Source organism: Cryptotermes secundus, unplaced genomic scaffold (genome assembly GCF_002891405.2).
Source record: "Cryptotermes secundus unplaced genomic scaffold, Csec_1.0 scaffold1440, whole genome shotgun sequence".
Classification (NCBI taxonomy): domain Eukaryota; kingdom Metazoa; phylum Arthropoda; class Insecta; order Blattodea; family Kalotermitidae; genus Cryptotermes; species Cryptotermes secundus.
The window spans coordinates 401367-427324 of record NW_019733339.1 but is presented as its reverse complement, the minus strand read 5'-3'; the positions used below and the strand labels follow the sequence as shown (position 1 = coordinate 427324).

General features: G+C 45.4%; 1 protein-coding gene across 1 annotated transcript in view; it reads right to left on the bottom strand.

Annotated features, from left to right (window-relative positions):
* Positions 1–25958, bottom strand: part of LOC117282603 — a 189038-nt gene that overhangs the window by 55219 nt on the left and 107861 nt on the right. Inside the window, exon 2 of the mRNA XM_033752933.1 lies at positions 18711–18919. Coding sequence (XP_033608824.1) covers positions 18711–18919 — 209 coding nt within the window. The remainder of the gene's footprint in view (positions 1–18710; positions 18920–25958) is intronic.

Sequence of the window (25958 nt, the reverse complement as noted above, 5' to 3'; positions counted from 1 at the left end):
GTGGTGCATATAGTTACCATAGTGTTTTACAGGGGCAACTTCCATCAGCCAGTCACACGACTATAGTTACACGAACAGGAACGGTACAGCTCAGTCACTGGCTGCGGACAGGAAGACAGTGGTTCGATTTTCAGAAGGGACAACGACCACTCTCAGACATCATAGTAGCCTCAGGCCCACCAAGCCCCATGTTCAATGGGTACAGTGGGGACAGTTGCAGCGGCCAGAGCGTCAGTCTAACCACTATTCCCGATCTAGTGTCGGAGTGAAGACTGCGTGGAGTTATACCTCCGTTCTGACATACGTCTTCATGGCGCAGAGGTGACTGGAGGAAAGATTTAGAGCTTGTAGCTGTCCCACCACAATATGAAGACGTATGCGGGAAATGGAGGTACAGCTCCAAACATTTATTGACATTAGTACTAGGTGGAGGTGAGTGGTCAAGATTCACGCTTTACCCTTGGGGTGAGGTCCCCCGGTACCCACTGGATAGTGGATGGGTAGGCCCCACAGCCGGTGTGGACGCTACGAAGAAGAGAAAAATCTGTTGCTCCTGCAGGGAATAGAACCCCGATGCGTAGGGCGTCCGGCCCGCCTTCATGCCCATCTAGCTGTCCCGGCTCTCAATTGGTTGGTTAAGCCATAAACAAAAGAGAATGACGTGATGACGTCTCGAATTACTTTTAACTGTTTCCTCTAACAGCGGCCGTTCTCCCTTGCGCTTTGAGTGCGCTCTGGCGAGAAAAATGTTAAACGGATTCTGTTCTCTAGGAACAGAAAGTGAATTACTTAGTAGTGTGTACTTTTCTACTCCTTTCTGAACAAACTTCACGAACTGCTGAAGTGGTGCTGAAGGCATACAATTTCACATAACGAGCCCTTCCCCGTGCAAAATGCCAGAAGCTGCGTCCTTCACTCACACAAAGACGGGAAGGTGCAAAGCAAATCTGGGTTCTTCTGAGGGCGGGTGAAGAGGGAACGTTGGAGGAGTAGAAAATGGACGAGCTTCTTCTAAGTCAAATATTAACCCAATTTACTGGTTAATGAATTGCATGCAGCAAGGGCTCAAGTTCGTAGCCAGTCTGTTGAGCTTTCTAAAACCTGACACATCTTTCGTCTACTATCTTCGGGTATTTGATGTTGTGTAGTCTGGTATCAATCTGAAAGAGTTCTATAGGGATATAACGTCGTGTAGTGCACTGAAAGTCAACCGACGTTTCGGAGGAACAAGTCGCCTCCGTCTTTCTTGCTACCTGCTTCATGCTGCTTTCTTGATTGACGCATTGTTCGACCCTGAAGATGGGAACATGTTCCTCCAAAAATTCGGTTGCCTTTCAAACGTTACATCCCAGAATACAGAACTCTTCAGGCTTAAGAAATTACATTTTTACTTGTAAATAATGAATTGAAGACGTAATTTACGCTACTATATTCGTTCAGCTTGACCATCTGCTTCTAGATCTAAAACACAAGTTCAGTGCCTCTCTGCGTGGAGCTAGACACGACGCTGAGCGTTGCCTAGAGGGGCGCCTCATGTAGTGACAGCCGTCTTGAGACTGGTTCGGTAAGACTCTTCGGTAGCTTTCAGTGAAAAGTTGTGAAGTGAGAACACGTCCTATCCGTCAGCTCCATACTGGACTCCGAATTCTGCACCACGAGTTCCTCTTTCCTTAAACGGAATTCTTATTTCTCGTTGGTTGTTTAACGACATTCAGTATCCAGACCCTATTATGTGTAATGGTAGATCACAGAGGGACTGGAAGGAATCGGGAAGGAAGTGGTAGTGACCTAACAGAACCACTATCCCGGAATTTGCCTACAGGGACTGAGGAAAACGACAAGAAACCTATCAGGTCAGTCGGTGCTCCGGCCAGGATCAGAACCAACAGCCTCCTTACTACGAGCCAAGTCTGTTCTCGCTGCGTCACCCTCGCTCCTGAGGGCCATACTGAAACACTGAATCATTTCCAGCGACTCGCTATGCAGGTTTGAAGCTGGGCGTTTATCATAGAGTTCAGAATTACTTTACGGCTGGCAGTTTACCGCCAATCAATTCGCCTTGGCGTCAACCCTTGAGACTCACGACCAGAAATTGTGTTCTCCAACTGAACTCTTGTGATCACAGTTCTTATGTAACATCCTCTCTTACGAGAAGATGGAGTTGTCTCTTATGCATGTGTTTGTCCTTTCGTTAAGTGTACATTTTGCCCATATAGCGTCTTACTGGGAATTCTTCCTGTTGCACTATATACAAGTCCTCTTTCAGTAAAGGCTTTGCAAAGTAGATCATTCTTATGTTACGTATCCTATGCCACAACGGCAGCTTAGTCACGTCAACGGTCATACGCTTGACCACCACCCAGTTTAAGCCTCTTGTGTTCATTCTCATGATTTTGTATGACTTCTGCTTCTTGCCTGCACAATTTTGTGGGCAAAATACACAGAACATACACAATCATTCATTTCGTTCACTCCGTCTCCATGACAACCATCAATCGGTTAATACTTTTGGGGGGAAATTATCGCTGTTTTTTGTTAACATCAGGTGAACACATAAATACAATGTGTGGACAAAATGAGAGTTTCTTGGAAGCGAAAGCAGATGGTACTTATAGTGACCACTTTGCTTTAAATGGTTAGGCCCATTTCACACCAAGCCAGTCCCGTCACGTCCAGTCCAGTCGAGTCTGACGCTCTCGGATTCAACACACGGTCAAACAAATGCATTTGTTATCGGGACTGATCATGCGCTTTCACACCGAACCAGTCCCGTCCAGCTCAGTCCCGTCCAGTCATACAGCGTCAAGTCCGTGACTCAGGAGGTTGAATTATTCTTCAGTCTTGGCCCGTCATCTGTCGTGCTGATACCGTGAATGTCGAACGACTTTGAGTATTAATTGTAGAATTGTAGAATTGTATAATTTCTTTTCGTCATTTAATAAGTCCGGAAATAGATGACTGAATGATCCTAGCATAGGTCGTTTCATATTTATAGGATGTACCCAAAATCTACGTCGCTGAAGTCTTCGTCTTCTCAACCTTCGAATTATTATTGCACTTAATATGACATCCATCTTCAAAGATACTTCCCAAAAGACTGTCGATGATTTGACTTATTCAGTGTGAAAGCTTTTGACTGGTTTGACTTGACTGATCTAGACGTGACTGGACTGGACGTGACGGGACTGGCTTGGTGTGAAATGGGCCTTAGTGTGCATCNACATAAATACAATGTGTGGACAAAATGAGAGTTTCTTGGAAGCGAAAGCAGATGGTACTTATAGTGACCACTTTGCTTTAAATGGNCAATCACTCAGACACATGAACCAGCATATAAGAAGTGTCTTCAACATGACCTGTATTTCAGTAGCCGACATTTTGTCACTCCTGTTGTCTGCCTATCACATGACCCAGGCTCTACAGGTATCATTGGTGCGTGTAACCATAGCAACTTGCAGCAACAACGTTAACCGCGGGAAGCACATAGCAACAATGAGAATCATGGACACAATAGTAAACATAATAAGGCTAGTAACAAGTAAACATACAAACAAAGCCGAATGGCATGTGATACGAGGGCGTCTGTTCCCATGGTAACAATATTCGCGTCACCAGATGTTAAGCTTCCGCTCAGAGAGCCACACAGGTTGGCAACAATGGCAGCTCCTGTAGGCGACCTCTGGAATGTTAATGTTGTCTGTAGCTGTGCCAGTTAGGTTCTGCTAACTACGAGGAACCCACAGCAGAGCAGAAAACTGACCAATTGTGTGTGTCTATTTTCCTAATTCAAGAGCACAGTGGAGCAGAATCCATGAGAAGATAATAGTCGCTCATCTAGTCACGAAATTCCCCGTCATTTATGAAATTCGAAAATTCATTTGTCACGTTCACAAGACCCCGCCCCTGGCCACTACCTGAACCTGATGAATCTAATTTATGCTCAAGCATACAATCTCACTAAGATATATTTCAACATTATTCTCCAATTTATAATTCTAGAATTCATGTGCCTTACTGTGGACAACAACACAACATTTCAGCAATATTCGTCGAGAGTTTCCAACAGGAGATATTCGGGCGGACAGACATCACCATTATGCGTTCCCTTCACGCAAACAATTTAAAGACAATTACACCGGACATAACTTGTTACAACATGCAGCGCGGCCTCATATATTTTGACTTCCTGTTTCAATGCACAGTCGGTACATGACATTGCACTATCATCGGTGTCGAGTGACTGGACACTCCTGCTTCATGTTCGGGAGATTCAGTGTTCAAATCCCGGCTTAGGCAAAAACTACTGTGACTGGAACTTTTAATGTTTTCCTTAGTCCCTTCAAATAGTGGAATAATCCGTTAAATCAGGTCACGACAACTTCCTTCCACGTCCTTCCCACTTTATCATGCACCAATCGTCGTATAATAAGATAGTCTGTATAGCGTTATTAAATAGAAATATAGATCTAAATGACGTAATTAAGCTATGAGGCTATTGGGCTCTCTTTCTCTGGACGAGCTTTGAAATCCATTTTTATGCGTCAATATATATATCACACCCACAAATTAATTAAACGGCATCGCTTTCCTTTTCATTTTCGTAGTCAGTAATCCCACAATCAATAACAACGTACTACCAATATGATTTAATTAAATAATTAAATAGTTAGAATGATAATTTTAATTAACTTTATTGATCAACATACAAATATCACAAAATTACGAGATACGGTGGTGACCGGCTATGGGCTGTATGACCGAGATATAATTCCCAGAAATTACAGACTTTTCCTCTAAGCCGCTGTTGTGATTGGACTGTCCCCTGCCCCACCCCGCCAACGGCCCAGTTCATACAGGCAGTGTAAGAGCTGGAGCGTGGAGATGACCACTCGCCTCCATCTAGCTCCGAGGTTAAGACTGCATGGAGTTATTCCTTCTCTCCCCCATGCGTCATCATAGCGTGGTGATTAAGGACGAGGAAATCTTTGCCCTTTATCCTATCCTACCTTGCTGAGGCTAATTACATGCAGATTCTAGATCTGAAACCAAAACAGACTGTACGGCATAAACCAGAAGAACATATCCAACACGTTGGAGTAGAGGTAACAGCCTGAACTCGTCTTCGGGAGGTACTGGGTTCGAATTCTGACCGAGACACCTGCTATTCAAAGGTATCTAGCGGTTTTCTGTGCCTCGGGGTAAATTCTGAGTTGACAACTCTACTAGCTCACGAGTTCCCTGAGAAAACCTTTCCGATTTTCATTAATTTATCATTTTATCATGGTCATTGGCCCTCGGGTCGACTCAGCCTCTAACAGAAATGAAAACCAGGCATCTTCCTGCGAGTAAAGGACGACCAGCAGGCGCGTAGGGCTGACAACCTCCCTGCTATCTGTGAGCCGACTATCTAGAAAATGTGGGAACCTCGACGTCTCACAACCCTATGGGCCACCACGGCCTGTTACAGGAACAGCTTTACCTCTTTACAGCAGATACTGCAACCGTCGTTAGATAGCCAACAAAAGGAGGCAGAGAGAAAGGAAGACCTTGGAAAGGATGGAATGAGTACGTGAGGCCGGAACAGGCTTGACTGCCTATATTATGAAGTGGAGAAGAGGAAGGAGCATGCATGAAGGACTGACGTCTGCACTGCTGATCCTGGACAGACAGAACAACCTTGGAACAACGGAAAGATACAATTGAGAGGCAACGCAGTTAACTCAGTTGCGCTTTAGTAATGAACTTTGAATAATTTAGGTTGGAAACTTAAGGAAAAGTTTAGAATTGCAGCTACTGTTTTGGATGATATGCTAATTCTGATTCTCGCAGGATAGATGGATTAAATTACTTAGACGAGTTAAACCGTCACGTTGAGAATAATTCGAAATACCTAAAACAAGTCACAAGAAATATTTTGCTCAATGAGCATTGTTCATTTCTTATTTATAAGATGATTTAGTTCGAAGGTCATCTGATCCGTCGGCTCCACATGTCTGCAAGGAAACAGAGAGACTAAACTGGACGAAATTAGATGGGGAAAAGACATTAAAATTTGTCGAAACGCGATGATCGAGCATCACAGTTCTTACGCCAGCAAACTAGCTTATAGAATCGTAGATTCTGATTGCTTAATAAATAAATAATAATAATAAAACGTAACGATTCTATTGGATTTCATGTTCTCACGTTGATGAAAATAAAGAAGACCGTCTTCTCGGATGTGACGCCGTGTGATCTGGTATATCTTCATATGGTATGTCTTCACGGTCGCAAAGTATATGCGTACGAAAATCGGTTAACCTACGTCAAGCCAGACGGTGTCCAACCCCAGAATATAACATTCTTTCTCATACGAGTTTTCTTTTCTTTCCCCCCCCCCTTTGGCACTACAGCCCGTGGGCCTAGGCCTACGTCCATGAACTTCTCCGTTCACTTCGGTTTTTCTAGATCTTACACATTCGGTAGGACTCCTTGGGCGGGTGATCAGCTCGTCGCAAGGCCTCTACCTGTAGACAAACACAGAAAAACGCACACACACAAACTAAACATCCATGCCCTGAGTGGGATTCGAATCCACGATCCCGGTTACCAAGCGAGCGAAAACAGTACATGCCCTCTCATACGAGTTTAGTCTGGGTTAATTACACGACAGCTTTGCTCTGTCATCAGTCGGCCCATTTACTTTAACTGCGAAAGCAATCCACGGACTTGAACGTTCTTATATTATTATGTGCGTGTATGTTGCGGACGTTGCCTAGTAACGACCGCTGTTTGCAGAGTTACTGTGTAGTAACGGGTCCGTACGCCACAATATTGTATTTTAGAGACATATTGTGTATAGAATATTTTATTCAGTTTGTCTCACAATATATGTATAAATGTAAGTTAATTATATTAAACACAGTTCTTGGCCGCGCCATAGCTCAAGCGGTTAGTCGCTGGCTTCCCACCGCGGCGGCCCGGGTTCGATCCCAGGGTCTGGTCAAGTGGGATTTGTGGTGGACAAAGTGGCGCTGGGGCAGGTTTTCTCAGAGTACTTCAGTTTCCCCTGCCAATCTTCATTCCACCAATTGCTCCACAATCACCCTCACCTATCATCTGGGGCTGGTACAATAGGCCAGAAGTGGCCGCAGTACAAGGGACTTAGTCCCACTCCCACTAGCAATAANGGACTTAGTCCCACTCCACTAGCAATACAAGGGACTTAGTCCCACCTCACTAGCAATACAGAAAACAAACTTCTTCGCCGTTGTATGCAGTAACGTTGGGAGAGACCATAAGATGTTATTCGAAGGTTTAAAGATAATAAATTGACAAAGAGTTAAAGCAGAAACCATGACAGCAGAACAAGATGTCACGCAATGGCTGTGATGGATTGCTCAATGCTTTTAATCGCCTTTCCTTAGCTCCTGAACCAACATGTTCAGCTACACGTCGAAAACATATTTCTCTCTCACAACAATCACAGCAATGCTTCCAGCCTCACACTAAAAACGAAGAGAAATTCACGCTAGACAACCGTTTTTAGGTGACCGCCACTGGACAAAGGTCAGCTTTGTAAACATTTTGTGTTAACCCAGGATAACATGGGGGGAGCTCAGCCGAGGAGAATATTGGGGCCTAACTGACATGAGTATGGAGAAATTACCCTTCCCCAATTAATATTACAACAAACAAATCACGGAGGATTGTTATGTCATGCAGCAGGCACAGAAGACAAGAGCAGTATATACAAAACTTCTGTCAGAAGTCCTGAAGGAAAAAAGAGACCACTGGGAAGATTTCGGCGTAGATGCGAGTCAGTAAGTAAAAAAAGTAAAGCTATCCCTGTACCAGGCCGTGAAGGCCCATAGGGTTGTGAGACGTTGAGAGTCCCACATTATCTAGACAATTGGCTCAAAGATGGCAGTAAGGTTGTCAGCCTTTCCCCAGGAAAATTATATTAAAATTTATCTTAAAGAAATAAGATGGGTATGAACTGGATTCATCTGGCTCACGACAGGGACCAGTGGCGGCCTTCGGGTTCCATAAAATGCTGGGAAATTCTTGAGTGCCTGAGCAACTGGCGGCTTTTCAAGAAGGACTCAGCTTCATGTAGTTAATTAGTTACTTACTTACTTAGACCAATTTATGAAAGCCTTAATGTAGGTGGGAGGATATTATTAAAATAGATCCTAGAGAAACAGGATGGGGTGGTATGGACTGGATTCATCTGGTTCAGGATGGGAACTTGTGGAGGCTCCTGTGAACACGGTAAGGAAGGAACCTTCGGATTCCATAAAATGTTGGGAATTTCTTGAGAAGTTTACGATAAAACAGGGACAGCGGCCGGACGTACAGACTTAACTGACGGCTATGACAGGAGACGCCATACATGTAGATCGCGTGAAGCCTTAATTAGAAAAAAATATATATAAAAATCTCGCGCCGTTTCCGTTAAATTTACCCAGTGCACTTGCTCGAGATGCGATTTGATCCACTTTTGTGTTTTTAAGTAAAATTAATTTCAACCTCAAAGCGTTCCAACGCCTCTAAAACACTGAACTTTCGTGGCTTCTATAAGGATGAACTGTATTCACTTGACAGGGCTGACAAATAACAAGCGATGCAACCCGCTTCTCACGGTGTTCATGTGGTTTCTTCCTGTGGAACCGTGTTTACAGGATGCCTCGCCCTCCACAAAGTCAAATTTCACACCGCGTTTCCATGACAACCACCAACCGGTTAATGCTGTTTCGAGAAATAATCACTGTTTATTGTCAGCACATAAATAAACTGCGTGGGAAGAATACAGAATTTTACTTAAGTTAAAGCAGGTGGTAAATATAGTTAGGGCGGTCTAGAAAACCGAAATTGACGGCCGTGGGGATTCGTTGCGCTGACCACGCGACACCCTCTATCCGCAAAAGTTGGCACTAAACTTCGACAAGCGGCGGTCGCTCGGTCGGTATAGTTCGCTTGCGGACTAAAATCACGGAGTTTTTTTTTTTTGGTAAATATAGGTATCTCTGGGCTCACGAGTTAACTTCTGCACCAAATACATTTGAAGCATTTTCAATGTAGGTACAGCAAACCCTCGCTAACCCGGATTAAGTGGAGGGAGGTCATACGGAATAACGAAGCAAAAGATAACCATAAAAGAAAAATTTAGAAAACAAATAAATGGTAGATTTAATAATATATGTATTGTTGATGAAAACAGATAAAAAGAATATCACTACAACAATTTTTTCCTTTGTCAGAAGCTGAAATCTAGGGTCTCCATCCATCTCAAGCCAATCTTAGATACCTTCTTGCGTGGTTTCAGTCTCTTCAGCTGCCCTCAACACGGTCTGAAAGTCCTCTTGCTCTAATCCCTCTTGCTCCTAAATGCCACGTGTCTTTTTAAGTATGTACTCAACTGTGAACAGAACTTTTCACTTCTTGATCTGGATTGGCCGACATCCGGATTAACTGTAACCGGATAGGCGAGCGTTTACTACATAACGTTATGGTAAAAATGGATTTCAATGAGCGAGCTCATTTCAATGGAACGCAGACCGAGATGGACTGGTTGGTTTCCATTCATTTAGAATACAAGTACGATGTACACTGATCATTAAGAACGTTCTTATTAGAACTCCTTCGACTTTATGCCTGAAACTGGGGTACACTCAACTGTTTTACGAAATAAATTCGTCTACGTATAAAAGAGTAACCTAAAGGTTAAGTTCTATTATTGCATTTACGAAATGTCGGGTTGCCATAGCAACAAACTATTGAGCATTAGCTCACTGCATGAACGTAAGATACGTAGGATGTCACGAATGAGCGATCAGTCAACTGATTTAAGATTGCCGTGCCTCTTCCTTGAGTACTTAAATGATATACTTGATGTATGTTAAATGTAATATGCTACGTAAAGGAGACTGTGTACGATCAGCTATTCGTGTGTGTTATTCGTGGGGAATTGTGTCAAACGTCGGCCTCGACGTGAAATTCGGTAACATGTAGGACTGGAAAGGAATACAAGAGGAAAGATGGAACGATTATAGTACAAGATTGTGAGACTTCCGTTGGATTTTCAGCGGAAATTACAATTCTTTAGGATAAAGATAATCATACAACTTAAGTTGTTCTTGAAAAATACAATTTAACATCTGGAATTAAAACAACGCTATATTATTACATACTGCAAACAATGCAGCCGAATTGGTGGCCCCGTTTCTCAGTACGTCTATACTGTATTATCGACTGAGCAGTTCCCAGACTTCAGATTTATCGTTCCTGCATAACAAAACGCAATGAATTTCGAATAAAAATTCTGTGGGAAGAGAAATGATAGAGAGACGCGAGGAAATGGCTCGATTCCAACCGCAAACTGATGCACTGAGTTCGTGAATATAACAGAGCTGAACTCCTCACTGTGGGTCTTTGCATAGTTCCTATATTCGACGTCTAGCAGCGTGTGCGTCTGACTGCACTTCAGAGAAATGTTCGTGTCTGTCACTGGTATGTATCCTGAGCCACATGCAACCAATCATAACTCTCATATTCCATTTATTTAACATCCACTTTCAGCATTCCAATTTTTTAAATTTCAAACTGCCCTCGACACACACAGTCCAGTCCAGTAAATTGTTGCTGACCCTCGTCAGCACAGTCGTTCTTTGTTTCGAGCCCCGTAGAGACCAATGACAAAATTTATGTCCTTTCCAGAGTTTCAAGTGTTTTGAAATGAGGCGTCCTCTTCGAGGAGAGGTGAGGTCTGACTAATACTGGTCACTCCCCGTCTACTGAGGAGTGACTCTGCTGACCCGTCACTCTCTCCACTACCACATGCACACACATGAAGATATAACTTTCCTTACATTGAATGGACGGAATAACCCCTTTGTTAATCATGTAAAATATCTCGGTGTAATCTTCGATAAGAGGATTACATGGAGACTGCACATAGAAATGATTGAAGCCAGGGCCTCCAGAACATTTATTAGAATCTACTCCTTATTCAAAAGTGTGCGTTTAAGCGCAAACATTAAACTAACCCTCCACAAGGAACTGATCAGATTAGTAATGACTTACGCTTGTCCCGCCTGGGAATTAGCGGCAGACAAGGTTCTCCGCACCATTGGAAATTTTCTAAGGTGCACACCGGTCCTCGACTTGCATACGGCTTTCAACCTTCTGTATGTATACGATTATATAACAAAACTATGCAGGCAGCAAACAGAAGTCATACAGAATCATGAGAATGAATATGTTCTCAGTACATGACAAGGTGGAGTAAGACAGAAAATATATGAGGCTTAAATTTGGCAGTAGGCAAGCTTACGACCGTTCAAGTGACTAAGCTGCCGTTGTAGCATAAGATACGTAAGGTAGGCATGATCTGCTTTGCAAAGCCTATACTGACAGGACTTGTATATACTGCAAAAAGAAAAAGTTTTCAACAACACGCTATATGTGCAATACGTACATTTGACGAACGGCCTAACATATTCATAAGAGACAACCCCCATCTTCTCGTCAGAGAGGATATTACATAATGACTATGACATCAAAAGTTCGGATGAAAAATAAAATCTATGGTCGTGATCCCCAAGGAGATTGGCGCAAAAACGAACTTACTGGCGGTGAACCGCCCGTGGGCTCTGACTCTGACTTTGACGTTAGTTGTTTGAGTCGGTTGAGAGTTGTAGTTGTGAGAAGTGAGAAAATGGTAGCTGAGGCCGGGGACAGTTCGGGAAACCAGAGGAAGAGGAAACGTCCGCCGTTGGAAGCCGCTTTCAAGCAACGGCTAATGAAGACTGTGAAGACTTTATATGTGCTGTATTTACAGTGACCCTCGAAGCCTGTAACTGAGAGGGACTGTTAAAGATATCTATAGTCACGTTCTGTAAGTTACAAGCCCAAACCACGTCTCTAGTCACACTTACCACATGACAGTATGAATACACTGTGTACGTACACCAAGTTAGGTGAGCTAGGACTGTAGCATAAATGTGGAATATCCGTGATAAAAGACAGTGCGCAGGGACGGCGAGGGCTTTCACACTCTCGTCTTTTTTACGTCTAATCGATTTACACGAAATCCTGCCACCCCCACCCCCACCCCGGAGGCCACAGGCCGGGACATCGGCGTACCGCGTGGATAGCAAACGTCAGTCGCTGTGGCTTCCTCATGCGCGCTTAGCGGGAAGCAGACACCGAAGGGGATCTGAGGCTCTCATTGCGGTGTGATGCTGTGTCATTTGGTAAATAAGTAGAAACCTACTGAAGGAACTTTCTGGGTGGCTTTCACGGCGGTCTTAACATTACTGGCTTTCTACCTTGTACATGGAGGCAAGACGTTTAGTCGAAACGTTCGTACCTATCTATCAAACTACACGACGTCACACTCCACACGGCCATAATGTAATTAGTCAGATACACATACATACAAAGCGACAGCTCACACGAATGGTCACATGCGATGTTCCTCGCACGAAGCTTGTATTCACTTATCATTGCCCCGTGTCTGAGAAGATGGTACTCAGGACATCTCGTCCTAAGACGTACTGGATGGACAGGGCATGTAGCATGCATGTGAGACATCAGAAAGTCATATATAATTTTGGTCACAATACCTGAAGGGAGACGACTTCCTAAAGACCTAATCATAGATGGGAGGATTATAAGCAAATGAATCCTACAAGTCCGTCCGGAGGGTGTGGACTGAATTCATGTAACTCAGGGCAGGGACCAGTGGCCGGCTGTTGTTGACAAGGTCATGAATTTCCGATTTCTATAAAACGCGGAGAAATGTATTAAGTATCTGACACAACAAGAGCTCTAGTCCATGGAATTAGTTATTCTCTCCTATGCATGTTACATGCCCAGCCCATGTCATTTCTGTTCACCTTAATAATATTTAGGGAACACTGCAAATTATGAAGCTCTTGAGTGCGCAGTTTTCTCCGTTTTTGCGGGTCAGTGCCCTTAGTACTTCGGCGTCCAATTGTAGGATAAAGTGCAAAGGATAGCGAAGGAAGTGGCCGTAGCATACTTTAGGTACTATCCCGAAATCTGTCTGGAGAGACCGTGGGAAGCTCGAGGCAAACGTCAGTCAGGATATCCAGTGTCTCGGACGAGACTTGAAGCCAGCACCTCCTGAAGAGGGTCTAGAGTGTACCGCTGCGCGAATCTGCTTAGAGTTTTTCAACCTTGCACCGGTCGACTAAGTCACCGCTTAATCTAATTTGACGAGCAAGAATAATTACTGAGGCCCTAGGGCCCTCTGAGGACCTTGGCCTCTTTTACGACAGGTGGACATTCGTCTCCATTGCTCACTCGCCTTCTGCCACGGAGACGCAGCATATCCGAGCGGTTCCAGCGTATCCGTCAGCAACTGATCCGACCTGTTACAAGTTCGCAGTCTTTCGCAATGAAGAAGACTGTACTCACATCCGTTGCTTCAAGGGGGGGTGAGAACTTGTCACAATGAGGTTGGTATCACCACCTCCCTCTTCCGTTAACTCCATCCCCGAAATCCTGATGTAATGCCCACACCGAGTTCCTGCAAGGCACGGCGTCTGGCAACAAGCGTTGCTGAGTCCCCACTGTTGCTATAGCAACCAAGACGCTCACAAATGCATAGCTCTAGGCAACGAGAGTCTCTGGGTTCCTACTGTCGCCATAGCAACCAACACACACGTTGGCTGCAGTGCCTGGCAACTAACCGCAGGGCCTGTGGTAACTTCGATAACGGTAACAAAAGCCAACGCAAATTAAAGTGTTCTCAAGGGTACTGGGTTCGAATTCTGCTCAGGGTTTCGGCTATCCTGACTGGTTTCTTCGCTGTTCTATTCACCAGCCCTTCAAAGGCGAATATATGCATTGTACCTCAAAACAGATCTCACCAATATCCTGCCTGATCCCTTCCGATTTATCTCATATCATCATCTCAGCTCGCTTCAACCCTAGAGCTGACACAACGTCGCTGAAGAACTTCGGTGAGTTTCCGGGGACTAACCCAAGTGTCAGTGTAGGGCCTATACAAACTAGCTCAGAAAATGCACGACAGAGGGGCAGGAACTGGATCCGAAGCCAGAGTTAAGCTACTTCGAGCCGGCCCCCACGCATTCAACAACAAAATCTGGCCAACTTATCCTTCCTGGGAAGCTCTTCACAGTAAATCTACAGCTGTCAACAGTGCACTGTCACAACCAATGAGTTGTGTTGCCGACGCCATCAAAGCAACAGCACACTTGGAATACCCTCCAGCTATCGGCGTGCTCACTGATGTCGGTAAAACAAATGTTGAGACGTTTTCCAAGTCCCAAGTTGCTACTACATGCTTCACATGAAGTCCTCCCAATTTAAACTCATCAAGGTTAGAAATCCTTGTTGTGGGAGACTCTAAATCAGTTTTCCAAATTATGCAGTTCACCATTAAAATCATCATCATCATCATCATCATCAGTAATCTGTCAGACGACAGGTCCAATCTCTTCCAAAACAATTCCTCCACTTAATGCGATCTAGAGCTTTCTCCTTCAAATGACAGTATCCTCTTCTCTCCCCAAGGTCATCCAGCATCTTCTTACGTCTTCTTCCTCGTCTTCTTGTCACTTCTATCCGCCCCGCTATCTTTCCTTCAATAACTTCTTTTAGAAGGCAGTTTCTGCGTAAAACATGACCAATCCAATTAGCCTTCCGTTTTCTTATTTCATGTAGGATATTCCTCTGCTCACTGACTCTAATTAACACTTCTTCATTTCTCACATAATCGGTCCAACTGATCTTCTCCATTCTTCTCCAACACCACATTTCGAAACTTTCCAGATGTTTCTGATCTACTGCCCTAAGTGTCCATGTTTCAGCCCCATACAGAGCTATGCTCCAAATGTAGCATTTCACTAGTTTCTTCCTCAAATTTAAGTCCAATTTGCTGGTAAAAAGATTCTTCTTCTTGCTAAATGCAGCTTTTGCCATGGCAATCCTGGATTTAATTTCACTAGTACACCTTCCATCATCTGTTAACAAGCTACCCAAATATTTAAAACATTTCACATTCTCCAGTTGTTTTTGGTCTATCTTTATTGTGACTGGGGTTGGTTGTCTCGAAATTTTCATTACTTTTGTTTTCTCCACATTCATTTCCATGCCATAGCACCTTCCAATTTCAATTAGTCTATCAATCATGCCCTGTAGCACAGTTTCTTCCTTAGCCATTAACACAAGGTCATCTACATATTTCACAGTTTGAATAATTTGCCCTCCTACTTTGAAGTCTCCGAGCCCATCCAGAGCTTCCTTGGTAAGGCATTCGCTGTACAAGTTGAACAGAATTGGTGATAAACAGCATCCTTGTCGAACTCCTCTTCCAATCTACACACTTCTAGAACATCAAAATTTCGTGCCCCATGTATCGCTCCTGGTCCCCCCTACAGTGTCTCGGGTATCCTGGCACGAACTGATTTATTCCCTGGACACCCAGACTAATGAACACTGCTCAGGCCCTATAAAACACACACACGAAAGTGAAGTACCAAGTTGTGATAGGCCTGGCATGGCCTCTGATTTTCTTCCTCTCCCTAGATTCTGTGCACACCAGGGGTGGGAAAAGTTCTTAACAGAAAGGGCCAAACTAAGGGTCACAAGTATTTTGACGGGCCGAAATAGATTAATGCAATATTTTTAAAGTAGTTTCAATAAACAAAAAGACGCGATATGCACAATGAAACCCATTTACACGCCAGATCGGGGTCACAGACGGTGCTGCTTGCAGCTGCAGATAGGATTTTAGATTTTAATTTTAGAAAATGTTGATATAAGTTTGAAATAATATTATAAGTAACTGTCACAATACCTCAGCAGCCAGAACACGGCCCCGGGTAGCAGTTTACGCACCCTGATATGGACAAAGGATGTCGGCAACATTTTTTTAACCAAATGTTGATGACGAATGTAGTTTACACAATGAATGATAGATTGCAGGCGCATGAAGTCCACTGTTTGTGAAACGTCATTACGTGGGGAGCCCGCGAGGCCGGACACGGACAGCCAGGGACTTCCCCTTCCAGTGTCTGCGTATCATTAGGCAGGAACAAGCAGCCAGCCATATTTGGTTTTAATGGCACCCTGTCACAGTTGCGGACGCGCAGGCCATGCGGACACGAAAGCACACCCTAAATTCTCTGTAAAGTCATTCGGAAATCGATACCCCACCGGGGTTTGTAACACAGCCTTCAACCCCTTTAATACAACTCTACCGGGATATTCAATTTAAAGAGAGGGTGGTTCCTCGTTACACCCTTTTTTATAGCAGTCGTTAATTCTGCCATTCTACAAAATCGTTTCGCGTTTAAAATGTTAGCTGAAGTCTTGAAAGGAAAATAAATTACACTCTTCTGAGAGGTGACGCCGTGAAGTTTGGTAACGATACGTACCAACGTAGTTGAACATACTGTCGCAATGTCCAAGGTGGAACTCTCTTCTAACCTGACAACGGAGTCATCAAGATCCTCCGAAACATATCTTTCAAACTACATGGCGTTATCGCAAGCCTGCCTGCCTCTTGCCCTACGCTGCAGCTAACGAGATGGCCCAAGGGAACATCTGTATGCAATTCAGTCAGTCGGCTCCGATCATGCAGCGGTTGGCAAATCCTGTCCTTAAGACGCTAAACATTACGAGTGGCGAAATTGAAAATGATGAGATAGACAGGGCATGTAGCACACATGGGAGAACAGGGAAGTGCATACAACGTGTCTGTTGAAAGATCTGAAGGAAACAAACCGCTAAGCATAGATACAAAGATAATATTAAAATGGATCTTAAATAAATAGGCTGGAAGAGCGCGGAATGAATTCATCTGACGCAGGACAGGTACGACATATGGGCTCTTGTGAACACGATAATGAACTTTTCGGTTTCATTAAATGCTGGGGGCTTCTTGTTGAAGGACTCAGCTCCTAGAGGGTATGTGTAGCACTGCCCAAGTCTAGATGCAATAACATGAGGAGGCAGCAGGACGAACAGCGGAGAGGAAATGAAAATATACGGCGTCACAACGGGGACGCAGCTGTCTGAGGGGCCGCAACCCCCGGAGTGGCAGCTGGAACAGACTGTGCAACCTGCGGCCGATTGATGAGCTCCACGGATTCACAACCTGGGGTCAGAAGTCCAGAGGGACACAAAGGTTCCCCGAATTTTGAAATAAACACTAAACGAGACATACTTTGCGATAACTAACTAAGGAATTCCATGGACCACAGTCCGTCTGAGAAGCTAGCAGTTGTTCAGCTGCTCAGTACATTTCCCCACATTCATACTCGTGTTCATAGGAGCTGGACACTGGGCTCCATGCTGAGCGAAGTGGAGTCCATGTGAGACTTGAGTTTCTCACCGCAGAAAGAACTGACGCCGTCTAGTCAGGTAAAGACGTACCGCCTCCAACTTCAGAGTAAAAGAATAAGCGATGCAAATTGTTGTGGCTTCCTGCTTGCTTTGCTTACTCTTCTACCCTGAAGATGGAGGCAGCACGTTTCTCCGAAACGTCAGTAAACCTCTATCAAACTACACGGCGTTACACGCCATACGCTAGTACTCTTCCAATACAGCCAATCCGAGTCCACCCACAACACTTATTTGAAGGGGTACGACCTTTCTGGGGGGCACGCGGTAGCGTAGTTGGTTGAGGCCCTATGCTATAAGCCGTGGGCCGCGCCACAGCTCAAGCGTTTAGTCGCTGGCTTCCCACCGCGGCGGCCCGGGTTCGATCCCGGGTCTTGTCAAGTGGGATTTGTGGTGGATAAAGTGGCATTGGGGCAGGTTTTCTCCGAGTACTTCGGTTTCCCTTGCCAATATTCATTCCACCATCTGCTCCACAATCACCCTCAACTATCATCTGGGGCTGGTACAATAGGCCAGAAGTGGCCGCAGTAGAAGGGACTTAGTCCCACCCCGCTAGCAATAAAAAAAATTAAAAATGCTATAAGCCGGAAGGTCGCGGGTTCGATTACCGATGAGGTCAATGGATGTTTCAATTGACCCAACCCTTCCAGCCGCACTATGGCCTTGGGGTCGACTTGGGGTCTAACAGAAATGAGTACCAGGAAATTTCCTGGGGTTAAAGGGCGGCTGGCGCGTAAGGCGGACAACCTCACCGCCATCTGTGAGCGGATTGCCTAGAACGTCTCACAACCCTATGAGCGGACAACTTTACCTTTTGCTACATTGCTTCTCCATAGCGCCCAAACCAGCTCTGGCACCCGTTCAGTCTACTATCCAACTGACTTTTCCCATTGAGTGAAGCGGCCGGAGCGTGAATATGACCTCCTACTCCAATACAGTGCCGATTTACGAATGTATGGAGCTGCATCTCCAGTCCCCATACGTCTTCATGCGGTGGGGCAGCACAATGCACAGGGACAACTGTACTTGTAAATGTGACTCCCATGAAGGGGCCACTGTATCCTTACCCTGCCTTCCCTCCATGTTCCGCTGTATCACCATGACCAATCATTTCTCCTGTTCGTTCTAGAACTGACATGTTTTACACTGTTACCCTCATTCCTATTGGTCGGCTCAGAGCCACGGCCCCCTCCCTACATGCGTACTACCTTTACTCTCCTCCCCTGAAGAATGAGGCAGCAGCAGGTGTCACATCCCAGAAGACTACGCGCAACATATCCGAGTGAGCACATGAGGCTCTAGTGTGTGAGGTGTGCATGTGGACGACTCACCGATCAGCAGGAGCGAGACCGTGAGGTGCTCCCGTCCACTCGCCTTCATGGCCCCCAGCACGGTGCCCACGACCGCGCAGCAGATGCCGACGACGGCGATCACGACGATGAACCAACGGATGGAGACCGCCTGCGTCACCACTACACCACAGCAGGACTTGGGCTCCTCCTCAGGCGTGTAGTGCTGCCCGCGCGGGGACCTCCGAGACCTGGAACAGAGTCGAGTCACTGGCTTAGCTCAGGGCGCTGTTTCGGCTGCACCGGCTCACTCAGNTCTGTAGAGTTCGGTTCGTAACAGTCATTTTGCAGAGCGAAGCTTTCATTGTTTCGCGCGCCACCCTTGTGCCCACCCCATGTACGTTTCTGCACGGCATTGGCCAGCCCCATGCGTGGGGCCTATAACTGTTGCGTCTCCTCGTCACGTTCGCCCAGCCAATGGCAGCTCTGCGCTCCGTCTGCCTTGAGTTTCAGGTCTCAGCGCTCCGAGGCACAACGCGGGTTCTCACATACTGCAGTGAGTCATTCTATTCCTGAATTTATAGCCCTGTAGATGCTGCCCGTATCAGAGCATTGCGTCGTCTTGTCTCGATTCATTTGTATTTGGAAAAGAAATGGGCAGTGACATCTGTTGAACAGTTTATGCCACTTGCGGGTTTCGGCGATGCAGATTTGGTTGCCATGGAAATGTGAGCCCATAAACACGGAAACAAAACACAATCGGGTTAGTGAATACACAGCAAAGAAACGCCGAAACTATCCTTTGGTATCTGCACGTGGCTTCTTATGAGGCCACATCTCATATGTAAATGATGGACTTTATTGTGTGGACATAATCCGACAACGCAAGGCACACGCGTGGATAGATTTACAACTATCAAACATGGCGTAATGTTTGCTGTATGTCGCTTCTTCACGGCCAGTAAAAGGTAAAAAAAAAGAAAAGAAAATGTAAAAGTTTCCCTGTAACAGGCCGTGGAGGCCCATAGGATTGTGAGACGTCGAGGCTTCCACAATTTCTACACAGTCGGCTCACAGATGGCGGCAAGGTTGTCAGCCTTAAGCGCTGGCCGCCCTTTACCCCCAGGAATATTCCTGGTACTCATTTCTGTTAGAGGCTGAGTATACCCCAGGGCCATAGTGCGGCTGGAAGGATTAGGTAAATTGAAAAAATCCACCTCATCGGGATTTGATTCCACAACCTTCCATCTACAGTGCCTCAACCAACTATGCTACCACGTAACCTCTTGCCTTATTATTATTATTATTATTATTATTATTATTATTATTATTATTATTATTGATTAATGGCGCCTGAGAACACGGTGCTTAAGCCCATTTGTATTCTCCGCGGGTCACTTCACAACACTGTGGGCAGTTATAGTTCACGTAGCATCGAACAGTATGATAATAGGAAACACTGAACAGGCAAGGATTTGGAAGGAAGCGTCCGTGGTCTGATTTGATGTAGCCTTCTATTCCGACATCTTCCAGGAGACACTCAGTAAAACAGCATTGTTTATTTCGCTTTGGGAGAGACAGAAGAGACGAGAGCATGCGTTTCGGTCAAGAAACCTTATGGGAGTTCAAATCGTTGATAATCTAGTAGTAGTTGACAGGATATTATTAAAAGATACATCAAACGGACAGGAGTTATAAGATGTGGAATGGATTCATCTGGCTCAGGACCAGGCTCTCTGTGAGCAATGAACATTTGCCTTCCGCAGAAGGAAGATATGTAGAACAGTAAGCGACTGTCAGCTTTTCAGGAAGGAGTTTGTTAATTTGTGGGAACCTGTGGGAAACACTGGACGCAAAGCACCAGCGTATTGCAGAACTGACTGTTGTGTTGCCAAGGCAACAGGAACGGAGAGATATGGCGCTGATCAGCTGGAGCTCGAAACACCTGTCGGTGCCACTGCACTCCTCTTCTGTAGGAGGCACAAGGCTTCAAAATAAATCTCACTTCCTGCTTTCCGTTCTCTTCTTTTTATTCCGGAAGCTGAGTGCAGTCGAACAGCTGGTGACGGCAGGCGTGACGTCACTGAACATCCGGTTTGTTAACCTGCTGTGTGTGTGTCCTTGCCCTGATTGGTCCACACTCTGATGCCCCAGCTGAAGTGTGGACTTCAGCCTGAAACGTCAACTTGTGTGCACGGTTTATACGTATTTCAGCTCGGTGAATGAGCACAGGTGGACACGGAGGAAATGCCCACGTCCCGCGCTTTTCATCACGACTTTGGGTCTAATAGCAGGCTCAAATAGACGGATACTGATGCACTTCAGACATCCGAACATCATGCATCCATCAATACAGTCGATTTCTGGTAAATTTATCTCGATCGATAACGCTCTACATTTGTATTCGGAGGTGCTGGGTTCGAGTCTCGGCCTGGACATGGCTATCCTGACTCTGGCTTCTCCTAGTTTTTCTCAATCGCTCCAGTAAAAAAAAGGACAGTATCTGAAATCAAAACCCACCGTTCCCTTTCAAATCGCTTACCCTTCATTATCGATGTACATCCACTCATCCATACATGTGTGAATATATAAATCATTCTTGCTTTCACTAACGCAAAACGCAACAACAGTAATTTCTTTTTGTGTGAAGACTGATCAAAACTTACGCCACTCAAAATTCCCCATAGGTGCCATGTGACCATGTATTGGGCCCTTATCTGGCCAAACACACAATGCTGGTCTACAAAACATGCAATCTTAAATGCTAGAACATTGTAATCAGGCCCTTATTGCCTCCGGGAATTTAATTCAACTCCCAATGCCCCATAACTTCCGTATTATGCGGAATGGTGGGTTCAAACATGCCCAAAGGGGCAATTACCTGTTCTCGCCTCAATTCAGTGTCAATACTGACCTGCTAATTAACACAGCTCTTGTGTAAACTCTGTGTTCGACAGGCATCAACAAACCCATTAAAGCAAAACGGTAACTATATGTACCACCTCCTTCAACATTTATAGAACTATGCATTTTGCTCATACAGTGTTTGGTCTTTGTACCTGACGCACAGTGTGATTTCTGTGTGACACGAACTAAACACTAAATCCAAAGAGCGTTTAGATAAGCTCTGGGTTCAAAAGGATAATTAACTAACGAACGTAAGAACGAGGACGCTCAACTGCTCATACGTTTAAGTTTCGTGATGGGGTAGCACAAAAGGACACGCCAAATATAATCGAAGCCAGGCCCTATCTAGAGCGATGCACATATCCCCCGTGTTTGAACTTGAAATGAAACATACTCCACTGCTGCACTGAAATGTTGAATCAGGCGATTAAAACTGTTGCCATGGCGACGGGTCATCGTTTATGTATCAGGAGTCTTCATAAAGCCATTAACTAAGATGGGCGGCCACAACAAAGGCAATGTAACGACAGATGTCCGACTAGTAGCGGTTTTGTTTGCAGTGTTTTGTTTCCTCAAGCACTGAAATTGCTTGCCCTATGCTCATCGCTTTTTGTCTCCGAAACCTCGAACAATACAAGCAACCTACACCCTGTACAAGTAATTTTCTCCACACCCTGTATGCAACCTCAGCTAGCACTTCCACTGACTAGCGCCACGGGGCCGAGTCTTTACCCGAGAAGCTGATAGTCGCTCAGTTAGTCCAGAACATCCTCGCCGTTCATGAAGCTACAGAGTTCATCATCCTGAGCCAGATTAATCCTGTACACACTGTATTCTTGAAGATCTATTTTAATATTATCATCCTATCTACGCCTAAGTCTCCCAATTGGGCTCTTTCCTTCGTGTTTTCCGGCTAAAGTTTTGCATGAATTTCTGATATCCCCAGTTCTTCTAGACGCTCCAGCCATCTCGACCCCCCTGTTTTCATCATTATCAAATTATAAAGCTCCTCTTTATGCATTTTTCTGCAACCTCCCGTTACTTCATTCCTCTTTGATCCAAATTTTCGCCTCAGCAGATTTACCATGTTCTCAAATTAGTCCCCTCACTGTGACAGACCGAGTTTCACACCCGCATACAAATATTTTAATCCTTGCGTTTTTAGACGTCAGACCGGAAGACAAAAGCACCACCCAATCGTCTGTGTTTCAATATGCATTCGCTTTACTTCGAAGCGTAAAACAGCAACGTTCAGAATAGTTACCACGGCGACTGCTTTGCCGGACACTTAGGAGGGACCACGGGTTGGTCCCGTAGCCTGTGCAGATACTGCTGTACGAATCTCCCTCTGCGTTTCGTCTGTTGGCTCAAGTTGCAGCCATGCCCAACCTCATTACGTCAGCAAAGAGTAAAAGGTGAAACTCTACGTAGATCTGGTCACAAATATTCATGTCTTAAGTCTCAAGTTCATATAAATAATGTTCCATATATCACAGAAACGCCCGGCCACAGTAGCAGCGCTACCTAAGGCATGAACAGTCTTCGTTCCCTCGGACGCTGTGATGGTGGGTTCGAATCTCAGTCAAGGCATGGATGTTTGGTGTATGTATATGCATGTATTGTGTTTGTGTTGTCTGTGTTTAGGTAGCGGCCTTACGATGGGCTGATCGCCCACCCAAGGAGTCCTACCGTCTGTGAAAAATGATTACGGGACTGAATTAGAGGCCTGACCCCTAAATGGGCTGGAAGAGCCATTGAAAAAAATATATATCACTGAAAGGGGGTTGAGCTGAAAGCTGGTTGAGGCACGATGCTGTTAGTAGGAAATTCGCGAGTTCGATTCGCGTTGAGGTTATTGGAGTTTTTAATTGACCTGAACCTTCGAGTCGCACTACGGCCCTGGGGTCGACTCAGCCTCTAACAGAAATGAGTACCAAGAATCTTCCTGGGGGTAAAGTGCTGACGGTTGCGCGTGAGGCTGACAACCTCACCGCCATCTCTGAGCCGACTGTCTAGACAATGTGGGAGTCTCGATGTCTCACAACCCTATGGGCCTCCAATTCCTATCAAAAGGATAGCTTTACCTTACATCACAGAAAGTAAACACAGCCTCCGCTGCTAAAACCTGTCGGTTCACTCATCCCAGAGACTCACTTCCCACAATTTCAGTTTATAGCACCGACAAACCAAGCGTGCATGCTCAGTGACAACGCTCTGGACTGATGTTCGGGAGGTGTTCGATTCGGATCTCCATAGGGACAAGGGATATTCTGAGACATTCAGTGGTTTCACTCAGTACCTTCGCGCAAAAGCCGGAAATGTCCTTACATCAGCCGACGGCTGTTTCCTGACCAATCCTACACAACGTCGCAAAATCGACCCCCCCCCCCAAGCCCAAGAGAGTCCACAGCAGATTGGCGCAGAGGACTCAACATGTTCTGCAACCCTAACGCTGCAGCGGGGCTACAGACAATGAAACCTCAGCGGTCACCTGACCTCACACAATTATAATCTGCTACAGCTTACCCTCTGCCTAATTAAGCATCANTCATCCCATTAGGACGTATGGAGAGTAAAGGCATACCATTCGCCGGCCGCTTTAACCCGAAGACAAGAGCCCCCAGTCCCTATTGGACAGAATTTTGGGTGGGCACAGGGCCGGCCTGGACGCTGTGCAGAAAACAGATATCTCTTTCCCCTGCCGAGACTCGAACATTGTTTCTATTGCTGTCCAAGCCTAGTCACCATTCTGAGTGAGTTGTCATTTAATATGCTGTTGTTTAGTTTATACAGTGTACCGCTGACAGTTGCTCAGTGCACAACGTGCAACAGTACGACACATACTGATTTCGAATGGGTGTGCAAGGAAGTTACCTTGGCCAAATTTGAGGTACTACAACCGCATTTGCGTGGACAGCCTGACGAAAACAACGAAGACACTGGGTGAGGATAGCCGGTATATGGGCCGAGAGTTGAACCCAGAACATCAGAAATAAAAAGCAGGAGCTGGTCCCTCAAACTTGACACGTGGTGTGATCTCCTGCCAGAGAACTTCAGCCCAAACATGGTTTGCGGAAACTGCACTGAACTGTGGACTTGTTATCGGCGTTACCATGACAACGGGTTCGAGATTTGACCACCAGATGTCGCGAGCTAACAGTAAACCTGAGAGCACTGAAACTGCAATAGTCGGAGAAGTGCAGAGGATATTAGACAGCAAGACTCGTGAATATCTGGAACATAGGAACATAACCGACAAAACATCACAGAGTGCGCGCAGCAATGAGTGGTCCTGCTTTGGTGACCGCGAACAATGAAGACTCAGACCATGGTCAGAACAGATGAGCATCGATAGGACTGTTGCCGCGGTAAGTCGCTGTACTAACCGAAGTCGCTACCATTCCTGTTCGCTGACAGTCGCTTAGCTGGTCAAGAAATCTCCAGCCTTTTATGAAACATGAAATTCCATTCTCGTGCTCGCAAGATCCCGCCACTGGAACCTGCTATGAGCCAGCTGGATCCGATTCTCACATAAAAAAATAAAGCTACCCCTGTAACAGGCCGTGGAGGCTCATAGGGTTGAGAGATGTTGATGTTCCCACAATCGGCTCAAAGATGGCCGTGAGGTCAGCCTTACGTGCCGGCCGCCCTTTACTCCCAGGAATATCCATGGTACTCATTTCTGTTAGAGGCTGAGTCAACCCCAGGGCCACATTGCGGCTGGAAGGATTAGGTAAATTGAAAAGAAATCCACCTCATCTGGATTCGATCCCGCGACCTTCCGGCTTGTACTATAGTGTCTCAACCAACTAAGCTACCGCGTGTCCATCCGACTATACAAAAACAGGTTCTTCGTCGGTTTCTTCAGTATTCGGGGGAAATGTCCCCACAGTACCTCGATTAATCCACGATAATTTCCTTCCGAATCCTCTGAATTCATCATTTATGAGACATGATACCACCCGGCTCTACACAGCCCAGAATACTGACAGAGCCGTGAAGTAGCCCACAGAAGAAATTTGGACAAGATGCTACGAAGGGTCATGTCAGCACCCCTCCCAAGATGTCGCAAACCACAAACCACGGTGGACTGAACACATGCCCGGGGTTCGTGGACCACAGTTTGAGTGGAAAGCAAATCTTGAGGGGGGAAGTCTGCATAATGGGGAGATTCATAATTTGCACTCCTCACGAAATATTATTATGAAGATTTAAGCATGAAGCGTGAGATGGGCAGGGAATATAGTACGTATTAGGTGACAAATTTGTAGTCGATTAATTAGAAGTGAATACGTCCACCTGAAAGACCTAGGTGAAGATGGGAGGATAACATTCATACAAATCTTAAAAAATGGATGGAAGGTAATGGACTGGATTAATCTG